At 41.8% G+C, this 19,673-nt stretch overlaps 1 protein-coding gene across 1 annotated transcript; it reads right to left on the bottom strand.

Moving 5' to 3' along the window:
• Positions 1-14,470: 14,470 nt before the first annotated feature.
• On the bottom strand, positions 14,471-19,214 carry LOC145358368 (tumor necrosis factor ligand superfamily member 15-like). Its single transcript, XM_080212352.1, has 4 exons — positions 19,032-19,214; positions 17,896-17,944; positions 16,755-16,838; positions 14,471-15,163 (listed from the first exon to the last, which is right to left on the bottom strand). Exons 1-4 carry the CDS (start codon positions 19,206-19,208, stop codon positions 14,739-14,741), a joined length of 735 nt encoding a protein of 244 aa, XP_080068478.1. The 5' UTR covers positions 19,209-19,214; the 3' UTR covers positions 14,471-14,738.
• Between the last annotated feature and the right edge of the window lie 459 nt (positions 19,215-19,673).

Raw genomic sequence — 19,673 nt, 5'->3', positions numbered from 1 at the left:
TTTCCTTCATGGAATCTGACATTGCTGGCAAAGCCATCCCTTGGTTGCATTTTCAAAAAAACCATATTCCTCTCTTAGAGTTACAAAGCTAATGCACAGAGTGGACTGGGCAAGCCCTTAATCCATCTCCTTGCTGGCTCCAAAAACCCAGTTTAAATTCACATTGAATTCAATTCATGATTGCCACAAAAGGGACACACTAGATCCAAGCTGACAAGAACAGACGTTGCACCTGATCTTGGGCTTGATCTTAGCAAAAAGGCCGAGAAGTGATTGCTGTTTTGTCACAACTGAATGGTTTGCTAGGGCCATTTCAGAGGTTAGTTGAGAGTTGGCTACATTACTGGAGGTCTGGAGTAGTCTATAGGTCAGAGTGGCCCTGAAGGACATTTGTGAACCAAATGGGTTTTCATGGCAAACCAGTAGTTTCATATTCATGACATACCAATAACTGAAGTTGGCACTTTTTTTAATTCGATATGTATTTGATTAGCAAGCTGATTTTAAATTCTCTGGCTGTTGTAGTGGGACTAGAGCTCATGAATTTGAAATAAAGGAGGGAGATGGTCACCAAGTGGTATTGCTGTTGGACTAGGGGTGGCACAGTGGCATAGTGGCTAGCACTGCTGCCTCACAATGCTGGGGACCTGGGTTTGACTCCCAGCTTGTCACTGTCTGTGTGGCGTTTGCACGTTCTCCCTGTGTTTACGTGGGTTTCTTCTGGGTGCTCTGGTTTCCTCCCACAGTCCAAAGATGTGCAGGTTAGGATAGCCTTGGCCTTGCTAAATTACCCCTTACTGTCCCGGGGTGCATAAGTTAGAGGGATTAGCGGGGTAAATGTTGGGGTTACGGGGATAAGGCCTAAGTGGAATTGTTGTCAGTACAGGCTTGATGGGCCGAATGACCTCCTTCTGCACTGTAGGGTTTCTATGTAATTTGAAACTTCAAGTCTGTATTGATTTCAGTCTGAATTAAAACATAGTTGTTTGCGTTCTGAAAGCTCTGCATGACTTTTTCACAAGATGTTGCTCCGTGCAACGCACAACTTTCCTCCAGTATTTTTTGTTTCTCCGATTATAATCTTACACAGATAACGAATGCAGGTAAACAAGTACTGTGGTGATGACCACCCTTGATTATTCAGGGAGCATGGGTTTCTTATTAAATAACCACAGCACGTGTGCAACAAAGTAATCTATGTTACAGATCAGAATCCATAGAAAAAATGTTTGCTTATTCTTATTGTTTTCAAAATGATTCGGTCGCTTATCAGATTGAGCTTATTTTTGCTGTTTTCCAAAGGTTTGCAAGATGTTTTGAAATGGGTTTATCTGACACAATTCCATTTTCTGTGAAATTAAGCAAATAGTCTTCTAATGATCGTATAATGCTATAAAAACATATATCTTAAAAGTATGAGATCTTTCATGCATCAAAGTGCACGAGAAATTAGCAATGTTGACTGGCTACAGGATCCATAAACAACTTTTTGCCAATATTAATGGACAAACACTTGACACATTCTCAAAGACACTTCCCTGCCCATGGCCTTAATGAAGGCATTAACTGATTTAACAAAATAACAATGGAGGAAAGCTATGGAAACAATTGATTGTAAGTTTATTTAATATTACCATACAATATTCAGCTTGTGTGACACAATCATTCTCATAGAAGATATATAATCAAAATAAAGTTTATTTATTCATGTCACAAGTAGGCTTGCATTAACACTGCAATGAAGTTACTGAGAAAATCCCCTAGTTGTCACATTCCGCCACCTGTTCAGGTACATTGAGGGAGAATTTAGTGTGGCCAATGCACCTAACCAGCGCATCTTTTGGACTGTGGGGTGAAACCAGAGCACCGAAGGAAAACCACCCTGACACAGGGAGGATGTGCAGACTCTGCACAGACAGTGACCCATGCCAAGAATCGAAACCGTGTCCCTGGTGCTGTGAGACAGCAGTGCTCACCACTGTGCCAATTCTGCCTGTAAAATGGCAGTAGATTTTTAGCGCTGAGCTCCTTTAATTGATTTCCGACTGAATTAAAACACAGTTGCTTGTGTTTCGAAAGCTCTGAATGACTTATTTTACAAGATGCTGCTCCGTGCAACACATAACTTTCCACAAGCATTTGTTTCTCCGATTGTAATCTTACACAGATAAAAATGCAGTAAAAACATATTTGATTAACTTAAAGTGCTTGGGCACATCCTGAGATCACCAAAAGCAGTATGATGGTGCAAGTCATTCTTTTCTGGTTAAAATTCTTCACAAAGTGAAGTAATAGCTTTCAGCAGTTACCACAAGAAGGAATGAAAATGAACATTTGTAAAAAAATTAGCACCATAAAGCAATCCCTCAATTTGCCAAGAATTAATGAAAAGATCTGCTCATATTTCAGATGATACTTGGAGTTTTTGCACTTCTACCGATGAATGAGAGGGATTCCAGCAAATCTGGGATACAATTGTTTCGAAAGCTGTTTAAAGACAGGGGCATGAGGGCAACTTGGCTGCTAACTGCATTTAGAATTGCACTTATTTTCAGACCCAAAGTTATGACTTAAGCTCATGTTCAGGTTAAGTTGCCTGCTCAAAAACATAACATTGGCCATGAATGGGCAGCATTTTCAGAACGTAATCATTTATTTTTATCCTTGGCTTAAAAATAAATTCATTGATATATTTCAGGGCAGGAACATGTGGTTTTATAGATTCATCATAATAAGTGAATAACTGAATGTACATCTAGCCCCACCTCTGTGACCATCCTAATTTTACATCACTGAAAGTGAATTAAAAAAAAACTGTATTCAACCAGTTGTTAGCCAGTCAGTTTACTTCATAAATTATACATTTTTTAACAATGAAAATTTTTAAAAATGGCTGTCCCTAAGAAAACTGATTTTTATTTGAGCGATCATAAACAGCAGAATCACTCCATGCTTCTGAGTTCCAGTTCAGGGCATGGTAAATAACATGGGCAGATGGCTGGCAGCACAACATACATTTTTGACCCAGCATTAAAGATCTAAGGGATTTGATTTATGCTTGATGTTAATTCATACTTAAAATTCTTTTATCTTCTTTTGCTGGTTCGATCATTTCTGGCAATTTGCGTAAATGTGAACAGTAAATGAACAATGGGAGACAGAGGCCGGCGCACAATGAAACACACAGCACTGCGGTGCAGCGGTCCTGGCTAATGGGGGCACCCCATACTGAGAGGTGGCTGTGGGAGCACCAATCAGAGCCTGGTAGCTCTGAATTTGCGTGGGTTTTTGGGAGCAGCGGAGTGACTCAACCAGAGGACAGGGCTCAGACTGAGGAGGGCTGGGCAACCAGACTGGCGAGGGCAAGAGCAGAGGCTCACGAGGGAGTGCAGAATGTAGTGTTATAATTGTAGCTAGGGTGTAGAGAAAGATCAACTTAATGCGAGGGAGTGTAATTTCCCCCAATGTACTTTATAGCCAAGGAGGCACTTCTTCGAAGTGTCGCCGCTGTTCGAATGCAAGAAATGCAGCATTCGTTTTGCATGTAGCAAAATCACAGCAACAACCATGAGATAATGACTCAACCGACAGTCAGCTTGAATGACACTGGCACAGGATATCAGATGAGAAGCACAAAATGGCCTGTACACTTGAGCAAGCAGTGCTTGCAAAGGAAAGAAAAAGGCCTAAATTCCATAATGACACACAGCAACTTTACTTTGATCTGATGGATTTTTTTGCCACAGCACGCACTGACAGCCTGGAGCTCTGAGTTATACAACATTGAGCTGACTTGTGAGACTGGGCAAGATTACTACAGGCATGCACAATCTCCAGAGAACCAGGCTCCTAAATTTGCTATGTGATCTATTTTATTTAGATTTGTTAAATCAGATATCAATGATTCTGTACATTTATTTTGTTGGCCTTAATATGATGTTCTTTATACCTAATTGTGTAATAAGCTTTCTTCCCGATGGTGCTAACTTGGCTGAAGTCCCTACTTATGATGAATGTTTTTAATGAATGAACATTAGTTCAAGTGTCCTGCAATTAGGGTGGCACAGCAGTTAGCACTGCTGCCTCACAACACCAAGGACCCGGGTTCAATTCTGGCCTTGGATCACTGTCTGTGCAGAGTCTGCATGTTCTCTCCGTTTCTGTGTGGGTTTCCTCTGAGTGCTCTGGTTTCCTCCAACAGTCCAAAGTGTGTAGGTTAGGTTGATTGGCCATGATAAATTGTCCCTTAGCATCAGGAACATTAGCAGGATAGATTTGTGGTGTTATGGTGTAAAGGGCCTGGGAGGAATTGTTGTTGGTGCAGAGTCAATGGGCCAAATGGCCTCCTTCTGCACTGTACGGATTCTATGATTCTATGAATGTTAATACTCAACTTCAGGAACATGAGGACAGCTTTGAAAACATGGTGATCGTTCTTATCAGCATTGCCTGTATTTGGTTTCTTGCATTTGGCATAGTTGGGGGACTGTGGTGGGTATGAGAGCTCCCCAGGGAAGGAAAACCAACAGCAACACTCAGCAGGTTCGACAATGTCTGTAGGCAGGGATAAAGGTTCATGATTCAAATCTTATGATTCTTTAACAGAATCCAAAGGTGGATTTCTGTTTATCAGGCAGCAATAGAAATAGGAATGAGTGTGAGAATGGAGAAATCGGTGACAGTGTGATATTAATAAGGGGTGCTGGACTGGCTATAAGTGGACCTCCTGTGCCTGAGAAGCTGAAAACTGCAATCATTTCCTACCCCTGAAAAGACCTCAAAGAAAGAAAGAAGGCCTTGCATGTGTGTAGCATCTCAAGACCCCCAAGCACTTTACAGCCAATGTGTTGTAATGTGGGAAATGCATCAAAGTGCTCCCACAAAAGGCAATGTGAGAATGATCAAGTAACCTGTTGTTCAGTGATTGGGGTGGAGGGAGATGTATTGGGCCCATATACCATGGAGGGGACTTCCCTTCTCTAAACTAAAAACTTTACATCTTCACTATGCCAGATACGAAAAATCAAATGCAGGCAATGCTGATAAGAATGATCTCTGAGACTTCAAAGCTATCTCATGTTCCTGAAGTTGAGTATTAACACTCATAGAATTTAAGAATCCCTACAGTACAAAATGAGCCATTTGGCCCATCGAGCCTGCACCAACAACAATCCCACCCAGGCCCCTGTCATCATAACCCCATGAATTTACTCTGCTAATCTCCCTGACACTAAGATACTGGCGCAGTGCTGCCACTGTCTCCACATTTCATTTCACTCCAGTGAAGAATAGTATGTTCAATATACCAAAACCCACATCATTCCAATTCTGACTTAACACACAGATACGTAGATGAGACAGATAAGATAGATAAAGTAGGTAGGAGGGTAAGGTGGTTGGTAGACCAATCAAATGATCAATTGCTCGATCTGGAACTTGCTTCACTAACCGTAAATGCAACTCTTTGTCAACAATGAGCAATATGCTCCAGAGGTCACATTCAATTTCATTGTCTCTGTGGAGCCTCACATGCAAAGCAAATTCTGAGTGAATTCCTGCACATTGATATAACATGGCTGCTCACATTGTGGTGATATTGCTGATAGTCTCAGGACTAGTTTTAATTCTTGATATCTCTCGTCTCAATCAGCATACCAAAACGTGACAAAACATCCATCAACTTCCCAGAGTTTCCCTCCCAGATTTGGTTAAAACCAAAGATGTGCAGGTTGGATAGATTGACCATGCTAAATTGTCCCTTAGTGTCAAAGATGTGCAGGTTAGATGGATTGACCTTGATAAATTTTCCCTTAGTGTCCAAAGATGTGCTGATCAGATGGACTGGCCATGCTAATTTGTCCCTTGGTGTCCAAAGATGTGCATTTTAGATGGACTGACCATGCTAAATTGTCCCTTAGTATCAAAGATGTGCAGGCTAGATGGGTTGACCACGCTAGTGTCCAAAGATGTGCAGCTTAGATGGATTGACCATGCTAAATTGTCCCTTAGTGTCCAAAGATGTGCAGGTTAGATGAATTAACTGTGATAAATTTTCCCTGCGGGTCCAAAGATATCCAGGTCAGATGAATTGACCATACTAAATTGTCCCTTCATGTCAAAGATATGCAGGTAGGATGGATTGACCATGCTAAATTGTCCCCTAGTGTCCAAAGATGTGCAGGTAGGATGGATTGACCATGCTAAATTGTCCCCTAGTGTCCAAAGATGTGCAGGTAGGATGGATTGACCATGCTAAATTGTCCCCTAGTGTCCAAAGATGTGCAGGTAGGATGGATTGACCATGCTAAATTGTCCCCTAGTGTCCAAAGATGTGCAGGTAGGATGGATTGACCATGCTAAATTGTCCCCTAGTGTCCAAAGATGTGCAGGTAGGATGGATTGACAATGCTGAATTGTCCCTTAGGGTCCAAAGATGTGCAGGTTGGATGGATTGACCATACTAAATTGTCCCCTAGTGTCCAAAGATGTGCAGGTTGGATGGATTGACTATGCTAAATTGTCCCCTAGTGTCCAAAGATGTGCAGGTTAGATGGATTGACCATACTAAATTGTCCCCTAGTGTCCAAAGATATGCTGATCAGATGGACTGGCCATGCTAATTTGTCCTTAGTGTCCAAAGATGTGCATTTTAGATGGATTGACCATGCTAAATTGTCCCTTAGTATCAAAGATGTGCAGGCTAGATGGGTTGACCATGCTAGTGTCCAAAGATGTACAGCTTAGATGGATTGACCATGCTAAATTTTCCCTTAGTGTCCAAAGATGTGCAGGTTAGATGAATTAACTGTGATAAATTTTCCCTGAGGGTCCAAAGATATCCAGGTCAGATGAATTGACCATACTAAATTGTCCCTTCATGTCAAAGATGTGCAGGTAGGATAGATTGACCATGCTAAATTGCCCCTTAGTGTCCAAAGATGTTCAGGTTAAATGAATTGACTGTGATAAAGATGTGCAGGTTGGATGGATTGACCACGCTAAATTGTCCCTTAGTGTCCAAAGATGTGCAGGTTGGATAGATTAACCATGCTAAATTGTCCCTTAGTGTCCAAAGATGTGCAGGTTAGATGAATTGACTGTGATAAAGATGTGCAGGTTGGATGGATTGACCATGCTAAATTGTCCCCTAGTGTCCAAAGATGTGTAGGTTGGATGGATTGACCATGCTAAATTGTCCCTTATTGTCAAAAATATGTAGGTTAGGAGAATTAGTGGGATAAATGTATCGGTTATAAGGATAGGGCAATGAATGGGTCTGGGTAAGTTGCCCTGTTGGAGAGTCAGTGCAGACTTGATGGCTGAAGGGTCTCCTTCTGCACTGTAGGGATTCCATGATTCCATGATTTATCTTCAAATTCAGCCCCATGCCTTAATAAATATTTCGACACAAAATCAGATCCATCTCTATCTACGTGCAATTAGTGGCAATAATAGAGATTGTGTCACAGAAGATGATAGTAATTAATAAAGGCACATGTGACTCAACAAATATTTGCATTTAAGTAATGCTTTTCATGTGGAAAATGATCCCAAATTGCTTCAGATTTGTATTGACCAGAGGGGCAGATGTTAATTATCTTGCCACATGTCACATATGTCAGTAAGAGAAACGGTAACTGGTGATTCAATTTCTGTATCTCCATTTCTCCAGACCATGTCAAACTGAGACTTATTCAAAAATGTTACAGTTGCATCAATTTTCAGAAACGGAACAAGAATTTGCAGAGCACAGTTTCCTTTCCTGCTTGATAAGGACACTAAAATCACCAAGATTACATCTCAGACTGAAAATCTTGCCTCTCTTACTTTGATGATGGGATGCTGCCAGGGGCTCTTTCCCTTCACGGGTGTGTCAAATTTTAAAATCATATTGTTTTACCTCTTTAGTTAGTGTCTCAGCTTCTGCAATAACACAGTTGTGGGGCGCAGAGTGACCTGGGGTGGTCTTTGGGGACAAACGGTAAATGAGCCATTACAAGTGACCTCTGCTTGTGATTCTCTGCTACTGAATCAAAATGGCTACAATCATTTGTAATCATGGCTAGGATGTTAACATTCGTGCAGAGGTTTTGATATGAGGCAGCAATATATGTTGTCAGCGCACACACACGGTTGGGCGATAGGATTTCCCCTGCATCATATATCTTATGCAACCAATTAAGTACTGGTGCCAGCTGGGGCTACCAAACCCAGAAGGATGATGACACAGTGGTTAGCACTATTACCTCACAGCGCCAGGCACCCGGGTTCGATTCCCGGTTTGGGTCACTGTTGGTGCCAAGTCTGCACTTTCTCCCCATGAGTTTCTTCCGGCTGCTCCAGTTTCTTCTCACAGTCCAAAAGACGTGCTAGTTAGGTGCATTGGCCATGCTAAATTCTCCCTCAGTGTATCTGTGCAGGTGCTGGAATGTGGCGAGTGGGGGATTTTCACAGTAACTTCATTGCAGTGCTAATGTGAGCCTACTTGTGACACTAATTAATAAACTTAAACAGTAGTCCGTGTCTGACTCTGATCAGACAGAAAATTACCTGCTGATCGACAATTTCCCTTTCAAAAGGTAATTGGCAAAGCACATCCTCTCTAATCCACAAAAACACAAAACCTCTGTTATATTCAAACCTGGAATGGTGGAGTGAGAGAGTAGAGAAGTCACTTCACCCCTCCTCAAGCAACCATGTTACCCTGCAGCACTGTACTGAATAATGCACCACTGCATATCAAAGTAATGGGCTGACTATGGTTGCCAGTATTTCACTTGAAGAATATCTTTATGTAAGTCAATGTCTGTTTTGATTTGTGAAATCTTTGGAATAAATACATGTGGCAAGGTTTTCAATCTTGAACCTTGGCTGTCCATATGGAAAAGCTGTAAAGTTGTATGGGGTAGCTGTTTTTATTTATTCATTTATGGGATGTGGGTGTCCCTGGCTTGGCTGGTATTTATTAGCCATCCCTGATTGCCCTTCAGAAGGTGATGGTGAAGAGGCCTGCCCCCCCCCACCCCCCCACCCCCAGAGACTCAGCCTTGTGGTGGACGCACGGTAAGTATTGTGGAGGGTGGGGGTTTCACGGGGTGGAGACTGCTGAGAAAAATGGATGGAAGCAAGGGGGGGGTGGGAGGGCGGTGACTCTTAGTGGGTAACCTCATCCTAATGTCCAGTCCCTTTGCTTGAGGGAACCAACCCCACCACCAGAGGTGACCAGCAGCCTATACACTTTCACCTGTCATGCACGCTCTATGATGACAGGCTCACTTTCAGTTGGGTTAACCCTAGTGATCCATAAGACCATAAGATGTAGGAGTAGATGTAGCCATTCAGCCCATCGAGTGGGATCATGACTGGTTTGATAATCTTCAACTCTATTTTCCCACTTTATCCCCATAACCCTTGATTCCCTTACTGATTAAAAGCCTGTCTTTCTCAGCTTTGAACATACTTAGTGACTCAACCTCGACAGCCTTCCTTGGTAAGAAAATTCTACAGATTCACTAACCTCTGGGCAAAGAAATTCCTCCCTATCTCTGTCTTAAATGTGTGACCCCCTATTCTGAGATTTTGCCCACTGGTCCTAGACTCTGCCAGTAAGAGAAACAACCTCTTGGCACCTACCCTGTCAACTCCCCTGAGAATTCTATATATCTCAGTAAGATAATGCCTCATTCTTCTAAACTCCAATGAGCACAGGTCCAACCTACTCAACTTCTCCTCATGAGACAACCCCTCCATACCTGGGATCAACCAAGTGAGGGCAGCTCCGTGGCACAATGTTTAGCACTGCTGCCTCACAGTGCCAGGGTCCCGAGTTAGATTCTGGGCTTGGGTAACTGTCTCTGAGGAGATTGCACATTTTCTCCGTGTCTGCATGGGTTTCCTCCGGATGCTCTGGTTTCCTCCCACAATCCAAAAGATGTGCTGGTTAGGTGCATTAGCCATGCTAAATTCTCTCTCAGTGTACCCGAACAGGAGCCAGAGTGTGGCAACTAGGGGATTTTCACAGTAACTTCATTGCAATGTTAATATAAGCCTACTTGTGACTAATAAATAAACTTTAACCTTTTCTCTAGACTGCTTCTAATGCCAGTATATCTTTCTTTAGATAAACGGACCAAAATCATTCACATTATTACTGGTATGAGCTAACTGGTGCCTTGTATAGTTTTGGCAAGATTTCCCTATTCTTATACTCCATTCTACTTGAAATAAAGGCCAACATTCCATTTGCCTTCCTTATTACCTGCTGAACTTGCATGCTAGCTTTTTGTGATTTTTGCACAAGGACCCCCAAATCGCTCTATGCTGCAACTTTCTACAGTGTTTCCTCTATTTACATAATATTCGTCTCCTTTATTCTTCCTACCACGGTACATAACTTCATATTTTCCTACATTATATTCAACCTGCCAAGTTTTTGTCCACTCACCTAACCTGTCTATATCACTCTGTAAACTCTTTGTATCGTCCTCACCATGTGCTTTCTCGCCCACCTGGCAATAGCACATTCATTTTCCTCATCCAAGTCATTAATATATATTATAAGTAATCATGGCCCCAGCACTGATCCCTGTGGCACTCCACTTGTGACATGTTGGGCATCGTGAAACTGCTCCTCTTATTCCAACACCATTTTCCATTAGTTAGCCAATTCTCTATCCATGCTAATTAAATTATCCCTAACACAATGGGCTCTTATCTTATTAAGTAGCCTTTTGCATAGTACCTTGTTGAACTCGTTTTTGGAAATCTAAATATATTGCATCTATTGGTTTACCTTTATCTATCCTGCTCATTGCCAGTTCAAAGAATTCTAATAAATTTGACAGATATGATTTCCCTTTCGTGGTTTGATTTATTATTGTCAGATGTATTAGTATACAGTAAAAACCAGACATAGAAAAGGAGAGGGAAGGAGAGGATGCAGAATGTGATGTTGCAGTCATAGCCAGAGCATAGGGAAAGATCAACTTAATATAATGTTGGTCCATTCAAAAGTCTGATGGTAGCAGGGAAGAAGCTGTTCTTGTGTCAGTTGGTATGTGACATCAGACTTCTGTATCCTTTGCCCGATGGAAGAAGATGGAAGAGAGAATATCCGGGGTACACGGGGTCCTTGATTTTGCTGGCTGCTTTTCTGAGGCAGTGGGAAGTGTTGGCAGAGTCAATGGATGGGAGATTGGTTTGCGTGATGGACAGGGTTTTGTTTATAGTTTCTTGGGGTCTTGGACAACGCAGGAGCCATACAAAGCTGTGATACAAGCTGAAGGAATTCTTTCTATGGTGCATCGGTAAAAGTTGATGAGAGTCATAACCCCAACCCTTAGCCTCCTGAGAAATTAGAGGCATTGGTGGGCTCTCTTAATTATAGTGTTGGTGTGGAGGGATCAGGACAGATTGTTGGTGATCAGGACACCTAGAAACTTGAAGCTCTTGGCCATTCCCACTTCATCCCCATTGATGTAGACAGGGGCATGTTCTCCACTACACTTCCTGAAGTCGATGATTATCTCCTTCATTTCACTGACATTGACCAAGAGATTATTGTTGTTGCACCAGTTCACCAGATTCTCGATTTCTTTCCTATACATCATCTCATCATTGTTTGAGATTCAACCCATTATGGTGGTATTATCAGAAAACTTGAAAATTGAGTTGGGGGGAGTCGTAGGTGTATAAAGAGTATAGTAAGGGGCTGAGGACACTGTCTTGATGGGCACTGGTGTTTTTGATTTTTAGTTTGATTTGATTTATTACTGTTACATGTATTAACATACAGTGAAAAGTATTATTTCTTGAGTGCTTCACTGACAAAGCATACCATCCACAGAGAAGGAAATGAGAGAGTGCAGGATATAATGTTACAGTCGCAGCTAGGATATAGAGAAATATCAACTTAATGCAAGGTAAATCCATTCAAAAGTCCGTTCAAAGGTTAAGGATAATCGTGGAGGAGGTCTTGTTGTCTATCCTTACTGATTGTGTCTGTGGACTCGGAAGTCTAGGATCCAGTCACAGAGGGAGGAGCCAAGGCCTATGCCATGAAGTTTGGAGATGAATTTTGCAAGATTAATGAAGCCATGCAGACGCTGCTTGATTATGTTAAAGTATTGCTAAATGCTCTGCTATTACATCCTTTATAATGGACTCTAACATACTCCTAATAACAGATGCTAAGCTAACTCACTATAATTACCCGTTTTTTGTTTCCATTCCTTTTTGAATAAGGGTATTGGCAGTTTTCCAATCCTCTGCGGCTTTTCCAGAATTTGAGAATTTTACCAGTGTATCCATTATGTGGCTGCCTTCATTATTTCCAGATTTAAGATGACTACCATTATCTCCATGGCTACATTCTTTACTATCCTAGAGTGCAGCACACCAGGGGACATATTGGCATTTATTCCCATTTGCTTCCCTCATCCCTTGTTTCCCTAGAGATAGTTAGTATATTTATTTCGCCCTTCATTGATGTCCCTTGATTATTTGGTATTTTTGGACTGCTTTTAGTGTCTTCTACCATGAAGACTAACGCAAAGTATTTGTTTAACTCTTCTGCCAATTCCTGGTTCCCCATTATTATTTCCCCAGTCTCATTCTCTAAGCAGCCTATGTCCACATTGACCTCCCTTTCCTATTTACATATTTAAAGCTCTTACTGTCTGTTTTTATAATACTTGCTGGTTTACCTTCATAGCTTATCTTCTCCCTCTTTTCTTTTTGATCATCTTTTAAAATGTTCCCAATCCTCTGCCTCACCACTAATCTTTTGCCAGATTATACATTTGGTTTCTCTCAGTGTAATGCTATCCTAAACTTGGTTAACCATTGTTGATGTATCCCCTTCCCAGAACCCTTCTTTCTCACTGCTATAAATAGAACACAGAACATAGAACACTACGGCACAAACAGGCCCTTCAGCCCTCAAGTTGCACCGATCACATCCATACCTACCAATCCATAGAATTATCTGTAACTCCCAATCCCATTAAATCCCATTAACTCATCCGGAAGTCTTTTAAAAGACCCCAGTGAGTTCGCCTCTACCACCACTGACGGCAGCCGATTCCACTCACTCACCACCCTCTGAGTGAAAAACTTACCCTTAGCGTCTCCTCTGTACTTGCTTCCCAGCACCTTAAACCTGTGTCCTCTCGTAGCGACCATTTCAGCCCTGGGAAATAGCCCCCGAGAATCCACCCTATCTATTCCTCTCAACATTTTATAAACCTCTATCAGGTCACCTCTCAACCTTCGTCTTTCCAGGGAGAAGAGACCTAGCTCCCTCAACCTATCTTCATAAGGCATGCCTCCCAATCCAGGCAACATCCTTGTAAATCTCCTCTGCACCCTCTCAATAGCTTCCACATCCTTCCTGTAGTGAGGCGATATCTTTGTTGTGTGTCGTGAACTATTTTCATAAACGTCTACCATTGTCGATCAGTCATCTTTTCTGTTAAACTCCTCGTCCAGTCCACTCCAGCCAACTGTACCCTCATTCCTTTGTAATTACCCTTGTTTAAGTTGATCAAAGTTGGTTCTCACCCAAGTTTCTCTCTCTCAAACTGAATGCTAAATTCTACCATGCTATATTCGCAGTTCCTTACGGATCTTTTACTCTGAGGTTGTTTATTACCAGTTCCGGAGTGGCCTGACCCCTGATTGGATCCACAATATATTGTTCCAAACAGAAGTTTTCCTCATGACTATCTCTGCCAATTTGATTTTTTCAATCCAAATATAGATTAAAGTCACCCATGTTTAATGCATTTTTTTATATGTCCTCATTATCTGCTGACTTATTCTCCATTCTACAGTATAGCTACTGTCACAAGGCTTAGAGACTACTACCACCGGTGTCTTCTTCCACATGCTATTTCTTATCTCTACCGACATGGATTCTACATAGAACATAGAACAGTACAGCACAGTACAGGCCCTTTAGCCCTCAATGTTGCGCTGAGCTATGTCCAAACCCAAGATCAAGCTATCCCACTCCCTATAATTCTGGTGTGCTCCATGTGTCTATCCAATAACTGCCTAAGTCCACATCTTCTGATCCAAGACCATTTCTTGCTATTGTACTTATTTAATTGGCCATGGGGCAAGGCACTTAAATGGTCATTCTATAGCCAATTGAGATTCTCAATTGATGGTAGGACAGGAAGGTCAAGAATGGGCTTTCACCTCAGAACTTAATCTTGGTGGAGATGGGAAGTTGGCAGGGTCAGGCCTCAGTAAATGCCCTTCCCACCCCCAAGCTCACCACCAGTGAGTGTAGAAGATTCCACCACACCCCCCCCCCCGCCCCCCACCCCCCCCCCCCCCCCCCCCCGCCTCCTCACCACCCAGTTGACAATCACTATTCCTTAAAATAGACCATGTCAATATCCCCTTTCTTGGCCTGTAGTTATATTTTCTATGATCAGACATGGAATAAGTTGACACATGTAAATTAGTATGGAGATCATTTTTATTAACTATGAGAACTAATACCAATACAAGATACAAAGGTAGCCTTACAATTTACAAAACAAAATGATAAATCACTCATTGGAGTGTAACTCAAACAACTATTGTGCTATTGTAGCATAAATGTCTTGTACATCATCAACTGGAACAGTCTGTTGAACCAGACGGACTTAACAAAAAACATGTAGATGTATGTGCGTGTGTGTATATATGCATGTGTACACTTCCCAACAGCTTCATTGGCAGTTTGCTTATTCTGAAGTAGAAGGTTCAAGCAAGAAAGCCCCAAAATAGGTATCGTATTCGAAATCTGAGATGTGGGTATGCAAGTTGTCAGAAACTTTAGCATAAATATAGTCATCAGCATTAAGCTTGAAGGCCCCAGCCTGGTAGGTTGACAGTTTTTGGAAGTCTTCGCCCTGGGGTTTGGCATAGCTTTTCAGCAAAACCTCTGGCTCAGGGTATTGATCGTTCTTCTTCGAAATGGTGGCAGATAATTGCTGGGATAGCTTGGAGTTGCCTTGCGAGCATTTAAATGTCACCTGCGCGTAAATAAAGTAGACGCCATTGGCGGGAATCACCAAATAGCCAGCTTCGTTGTACTTCATATCAGATGTTCTGAAAGCGTGTCCTTTCCTGTGCTCAAAAAGCAGATGGCCGGAAGTGTTCTGGTGCTCTGTCGCACATGGAAAAGAGATTAGATTGGCCTTAGAATGACAAAAGATCAGAAATAGCGCAAGAATACAACGATCATTTCACGTTTTTCCTGGAAGGCCAAGACCCAAGCACAAGATCAACTTGTGCAGACCCAACTTTTGTGCAGACCCAAGCACAAGATCAACTAAAGGAATCTTAAAGGAAATTACTCAACTGCTAAGTGGGTCACGAATGTGCGGGTACGTGCTGGTGGTTCTGCAGAGCTGTTTGACAAAATGAAACCAAACAGCTAGTTCTGCACATTCCTACTGTCTTCTGAATGTGTGCCCTTCCCCCACCCCACCACCAGACACTGACAGTCAGGTTGCAAACCCTCCCACTGCTTCAGACTGCTGTCCTACGGAAGGAGGTGAAGTTGCAAAATCAACAACTTTACCCAAGGCAAATCCCTAGATTATTGTTCCATGCTCAAGGCTCCCTAGTCCACTATCTTCTGCGGCAGCATTTTTTTTTCCTCACCACATCCTCTGCCCCACTTACAACAGCAGAGGATTATCCTCTGCCAAGGAGTATTTGGTTCTCTCAGTCTACGGAGGGCATCCTGCTCCAAGTGGGAGTGCAGCAGGGGATGTTGGCAAACAGTGAGGCCTGGTATTGCCATGCCTGCTCCTTGCTCAGTCATGTGCCTTTTTCTCTTTGCTGCCTCAGTTTCTGTTGCTTCCTCCTCCTTGGCAGAGCCTTTGACTCAATGGTGGTAGAACATCTCTTTTCTCACCATTTCGCCGCAAGGATGTACCTGCTGAAAACCTCTAATTGGCTGATCTTGGGGGAGCTTCTCCCCACTTCTATCCCTTGCATCACTACCCCCACTCCTCCCCTCACTCCAGCCTCCCCTTTCTGCTGCGGAACTTCCCTCATACATGGTAACAAACTCCTTTGGTGACAGGAATCCCACCGGGACCCTACATTGCCTGCACCACGGCCAGGAATTTAAGGCCCCCTCCCACACAGCAGGATTATACAGTCCCACCAAAGTAAACAACATCTGCCAGTGAGATACACAAAGTGGTGGGATGATTAATTATTTAATCAAGAAATTGAACTGGGCCAGAGAAAATATTAAAGGATGAGCACTGCTTAAATTCAAGCTCGGGTAAGAAAATCTACCCCCACCCACCTTTGCTGATATCTTGTAACCATTGGTTCTGTTGCCAACATATAGGGACAGTTCCATGTTGAATGATATGTCCTCATCTCACTTATTCCCAACCTGTTTCATGCATCCAATATTTGGGGGAGGGGAGAATTCTTCTAATCTCGCTTATGAATATAAAACTTCTGTACGTTACATCTATTCTGTCAAAATCAAACAACATTTTGCCTTATAGTTCTAACATTTTCCTATCCCACCATTTTAAGGACCAAAATAAGACTGTTGATCTGCGTTGACCTGTTTCAGAACCAGTTGGAACATATATGTGACTTTTGTTTTTCATATTTGCAATCATTTTGTCATAACTGTTGACCTAAGCTCCTTCAATTCATTGAATATCATCCGTGGCTCTGTCATGCACCAGTTGGACCCCATGAAGCTCTATTTAAAAACTAACCTGCAAGCACAGTGAAGTGAGCGATTGGCTTCTCTGATTTTATCACTGAACCCTTGAATGTATCGCTTCCTGTGGTCGGTAAATCTGAAAAATATATGCTTTAATATTAAGAATGTCCGCAACTTCTGGACACTAATTCAGCAAGAGCAACTTCCAGCTATATTTCTGTAAAATCTTTATATTTAAACAATTATTTTCTAACTAGTGCTGCAGATTATCTCTCAATGTGGTCAAGTTACTCAGTCGCTCATGTCATTTCTATGCTACAGATTTTATAATAAAATAAGTAAACTTTACATAATAAAACAAATATATTTTATATCCATTGACATTTATACAAGTATATTTTCGTAGTTAATTTGATCAATTTTATTCTAAGTGAACCATTGTGGAAGTGTCGGTTTAAGTTAATTTTATTATAGAACCCTACAGTGCAGAAAGAGGCCCTTCGGCCCATCGAGTCTGCACCAACCACAATTCCACCCAGGCCCTATGCCTGTATCCTTACATATTTACCCACTAATTCCTCTAACCTATGCATCTCAGGACACTAAGGAGCAATTTTATCATGGCCAATCAACCTAACCCGCACATCTTTGGACTTTGGGAGGAAACTGGAGCAACCCCACGCAGACACGAGGAAAATATGCAAACTCCACACAGGCAGTGACCTGAGCCGGGAATTGAACCCAGGTCCCTGGAGCTGTGAAGCAGCAGTGCTAACCACTGTGCTGCCGTGCCACCTGTGTCAGTGCTTTGTAAGGGGGTCTGCACACAAAATAAATAACTGTTTGCATTATTTGCAAATAGGTGTGGTATGACTGCACCGAGTCCTGACTAGATTTTTGTTCTAAATGGAAACCAGATTGGTGTTGAAGCATATCTGATAAAATGATAATCTAGTTATTTCTTTGCTGCAGAAGCCATAAACTCACGGTCATGCAATTTTCTCCCTCTTCCTTCCCAGTACACAAATGATTCCTGGTCTCCAAACCTTGAAACTAAATCTGCTAGCTTCATCCATCAAGCAAGAAGATGTGGACATCACATTGAATCTGATTCTTAATTCACTCAGGTAATTAGTCCCAATTTAAACATAACAAAAGCTGAGACTGAAGCGATAGAATGTACTTTCACTTACTGGAAATTGTGATATTCTTCATCATTGCCAACACTTCAATATGTATGTCCTTCAAAACAAAAAATCACATTGGTTTTAAATGATGTCTTGCCTGCAATTATGACCATTTTTTCACAAAAGCGATTTAGGAAAGGGGCAGTGGGACTTTTACAACTAACAAGTTACTTTTCAAAAAATAAATATTTGGACGTAAACATTTGATTTGATTTGATATATTATTGTCACATATATCGGTATACAGTGAAAAGTATTGTTTCTAGAGCATTATATAGACAAAGCATACCGTTCATAGAGGAGGAAAGGAGGGGGAACAGAATGTAGTGTTAAAAGAGTTTGAGTAAAAGCATAGAACAGGGTAAAAAATAGAATAGAGGGTATGCTGGGCTCAGCTTGCAAGAAGTTGCCTCAGTCCAGTGCCATCTAAACAGAAGTTGATTTTCGCAATGACCAAACATCAAGTAATTGTTAGTTTTCTGGGTATTTTGAAAGCAGCCTGTCAGAAAGCCTTTTGAACACTGTTGCTCATTGAGAGGATGAGACTTTTTTCACAGTGAGAAAGGCTTTTAAAAGTTGGAGTACGGGGTCCAAAAATAACTTTCAGATTAGGTACAGGCCGTTATGCATCGACCAGGTTGCAACGTGAGAATTGATCACCAGAGAGACCTCAGGACAGCGCACAAAGGGGTTTACGGGAAAAAAGGTGAAGCAATGCAGTGGGACAGCATCACCTGTTCTTTGTTCTGTACCAGTGCATGAATAAAATTCTCACTGATTGAACTAAACAACTTTGATCATCTTTTGCTCTATGCATATCACCTTACTGCGGAGTAAAGCAGTTTGCTATTTAAACCCTATTTCACCTCAGTCAGTTACCAGGGAGGTTGCGACTGACGTAAGTGGCCAGTTGAGATTGCAAGAGGATGTAATTGCAACATTTCTCACCTTCTGCTATCGCACAAGTGGGATTTTGGCAGGGTGAGGTAATTCCTAAAAAAAAAGTTGAAGCATCCAAATGGAATCCATATTGGTCCTGAAAATGTGTGACAATTCCCTCGCTTAAATCACCAAGCAAATACGTCACCACTGTCTCCTTCAATGCAGCCAAAAGCTTGGCCAGTATAAAAGGATGCACTTACCTCCTTTAGCACTTTGATGTAGAAAAAGACAATGTAGCACATGGCTGCTATTGCAAGCCACTGCAGAATGATGAAGGTGGTGAGAAGCACTGAACTGCAACTGTGCTTTCCAGTCTGTGTGCACTTAGAGTTTCTGCATGCCAAGTCTTCTGGATCCATAGACGTGGGTTTCTGCATCTTGAAAGACACCGCTATTCACTTTGTGGGGCTTCAGTCAGGTTTCTGGATTGATTTCTCCAAAAGGGCTTTATAAACTGTGATCAGTATGTGACGTGCTGGAACACTCCAAGTCGGATTTTACCTTCAACGAATGAGTAATATTTCAATTGCTGGGGAGATTAGATTATCTGTAAAGATGCACCAATAGTGGTGGCAGTTGCATTGATCTAATCTTGCCTACCTGGGGTAAGTAACTCCTCCATGCTAAATGGTAATTTTGTTTTGTGTATTGTATCTTTGATTTCAGTGGTGTGTTGTTTCCCTAGATTTTTCTTCAGTCGGAGAAAGAGGGAATTTTCCCAATAGTTGGAAAATGTTTGTAATCTTTTAACAAGACATGTAACTTCTGTAATTTGAGGTAAAACTCAATAATGTTTGGAAATACAGTTGTGTAATAACTAATGTGAAGGATTATATTGGCAG

The sequence above is a fragment of the Carcharhinus amblyrhynchos genome, chromosome 25, assembly GCF_965287045.1.
Source record: "Carcharhinus amblyrhynchos chromosome 25, sCarAmb.v2.hapA, whole genome shotgun sequence".
Classification (NCBI taxonomy): Eukaryota; Metazoa; Chordata; class Chondrichthyes; order Carcharhiniformes; family Carcharhinidae; genus Carcharhinus; species Carcharhinus amblyrhynchos.
Note: the sequence above shows the minus strand (reverse complement) of the source record. Positions and strands in the feature narration are given on the sequence as shown.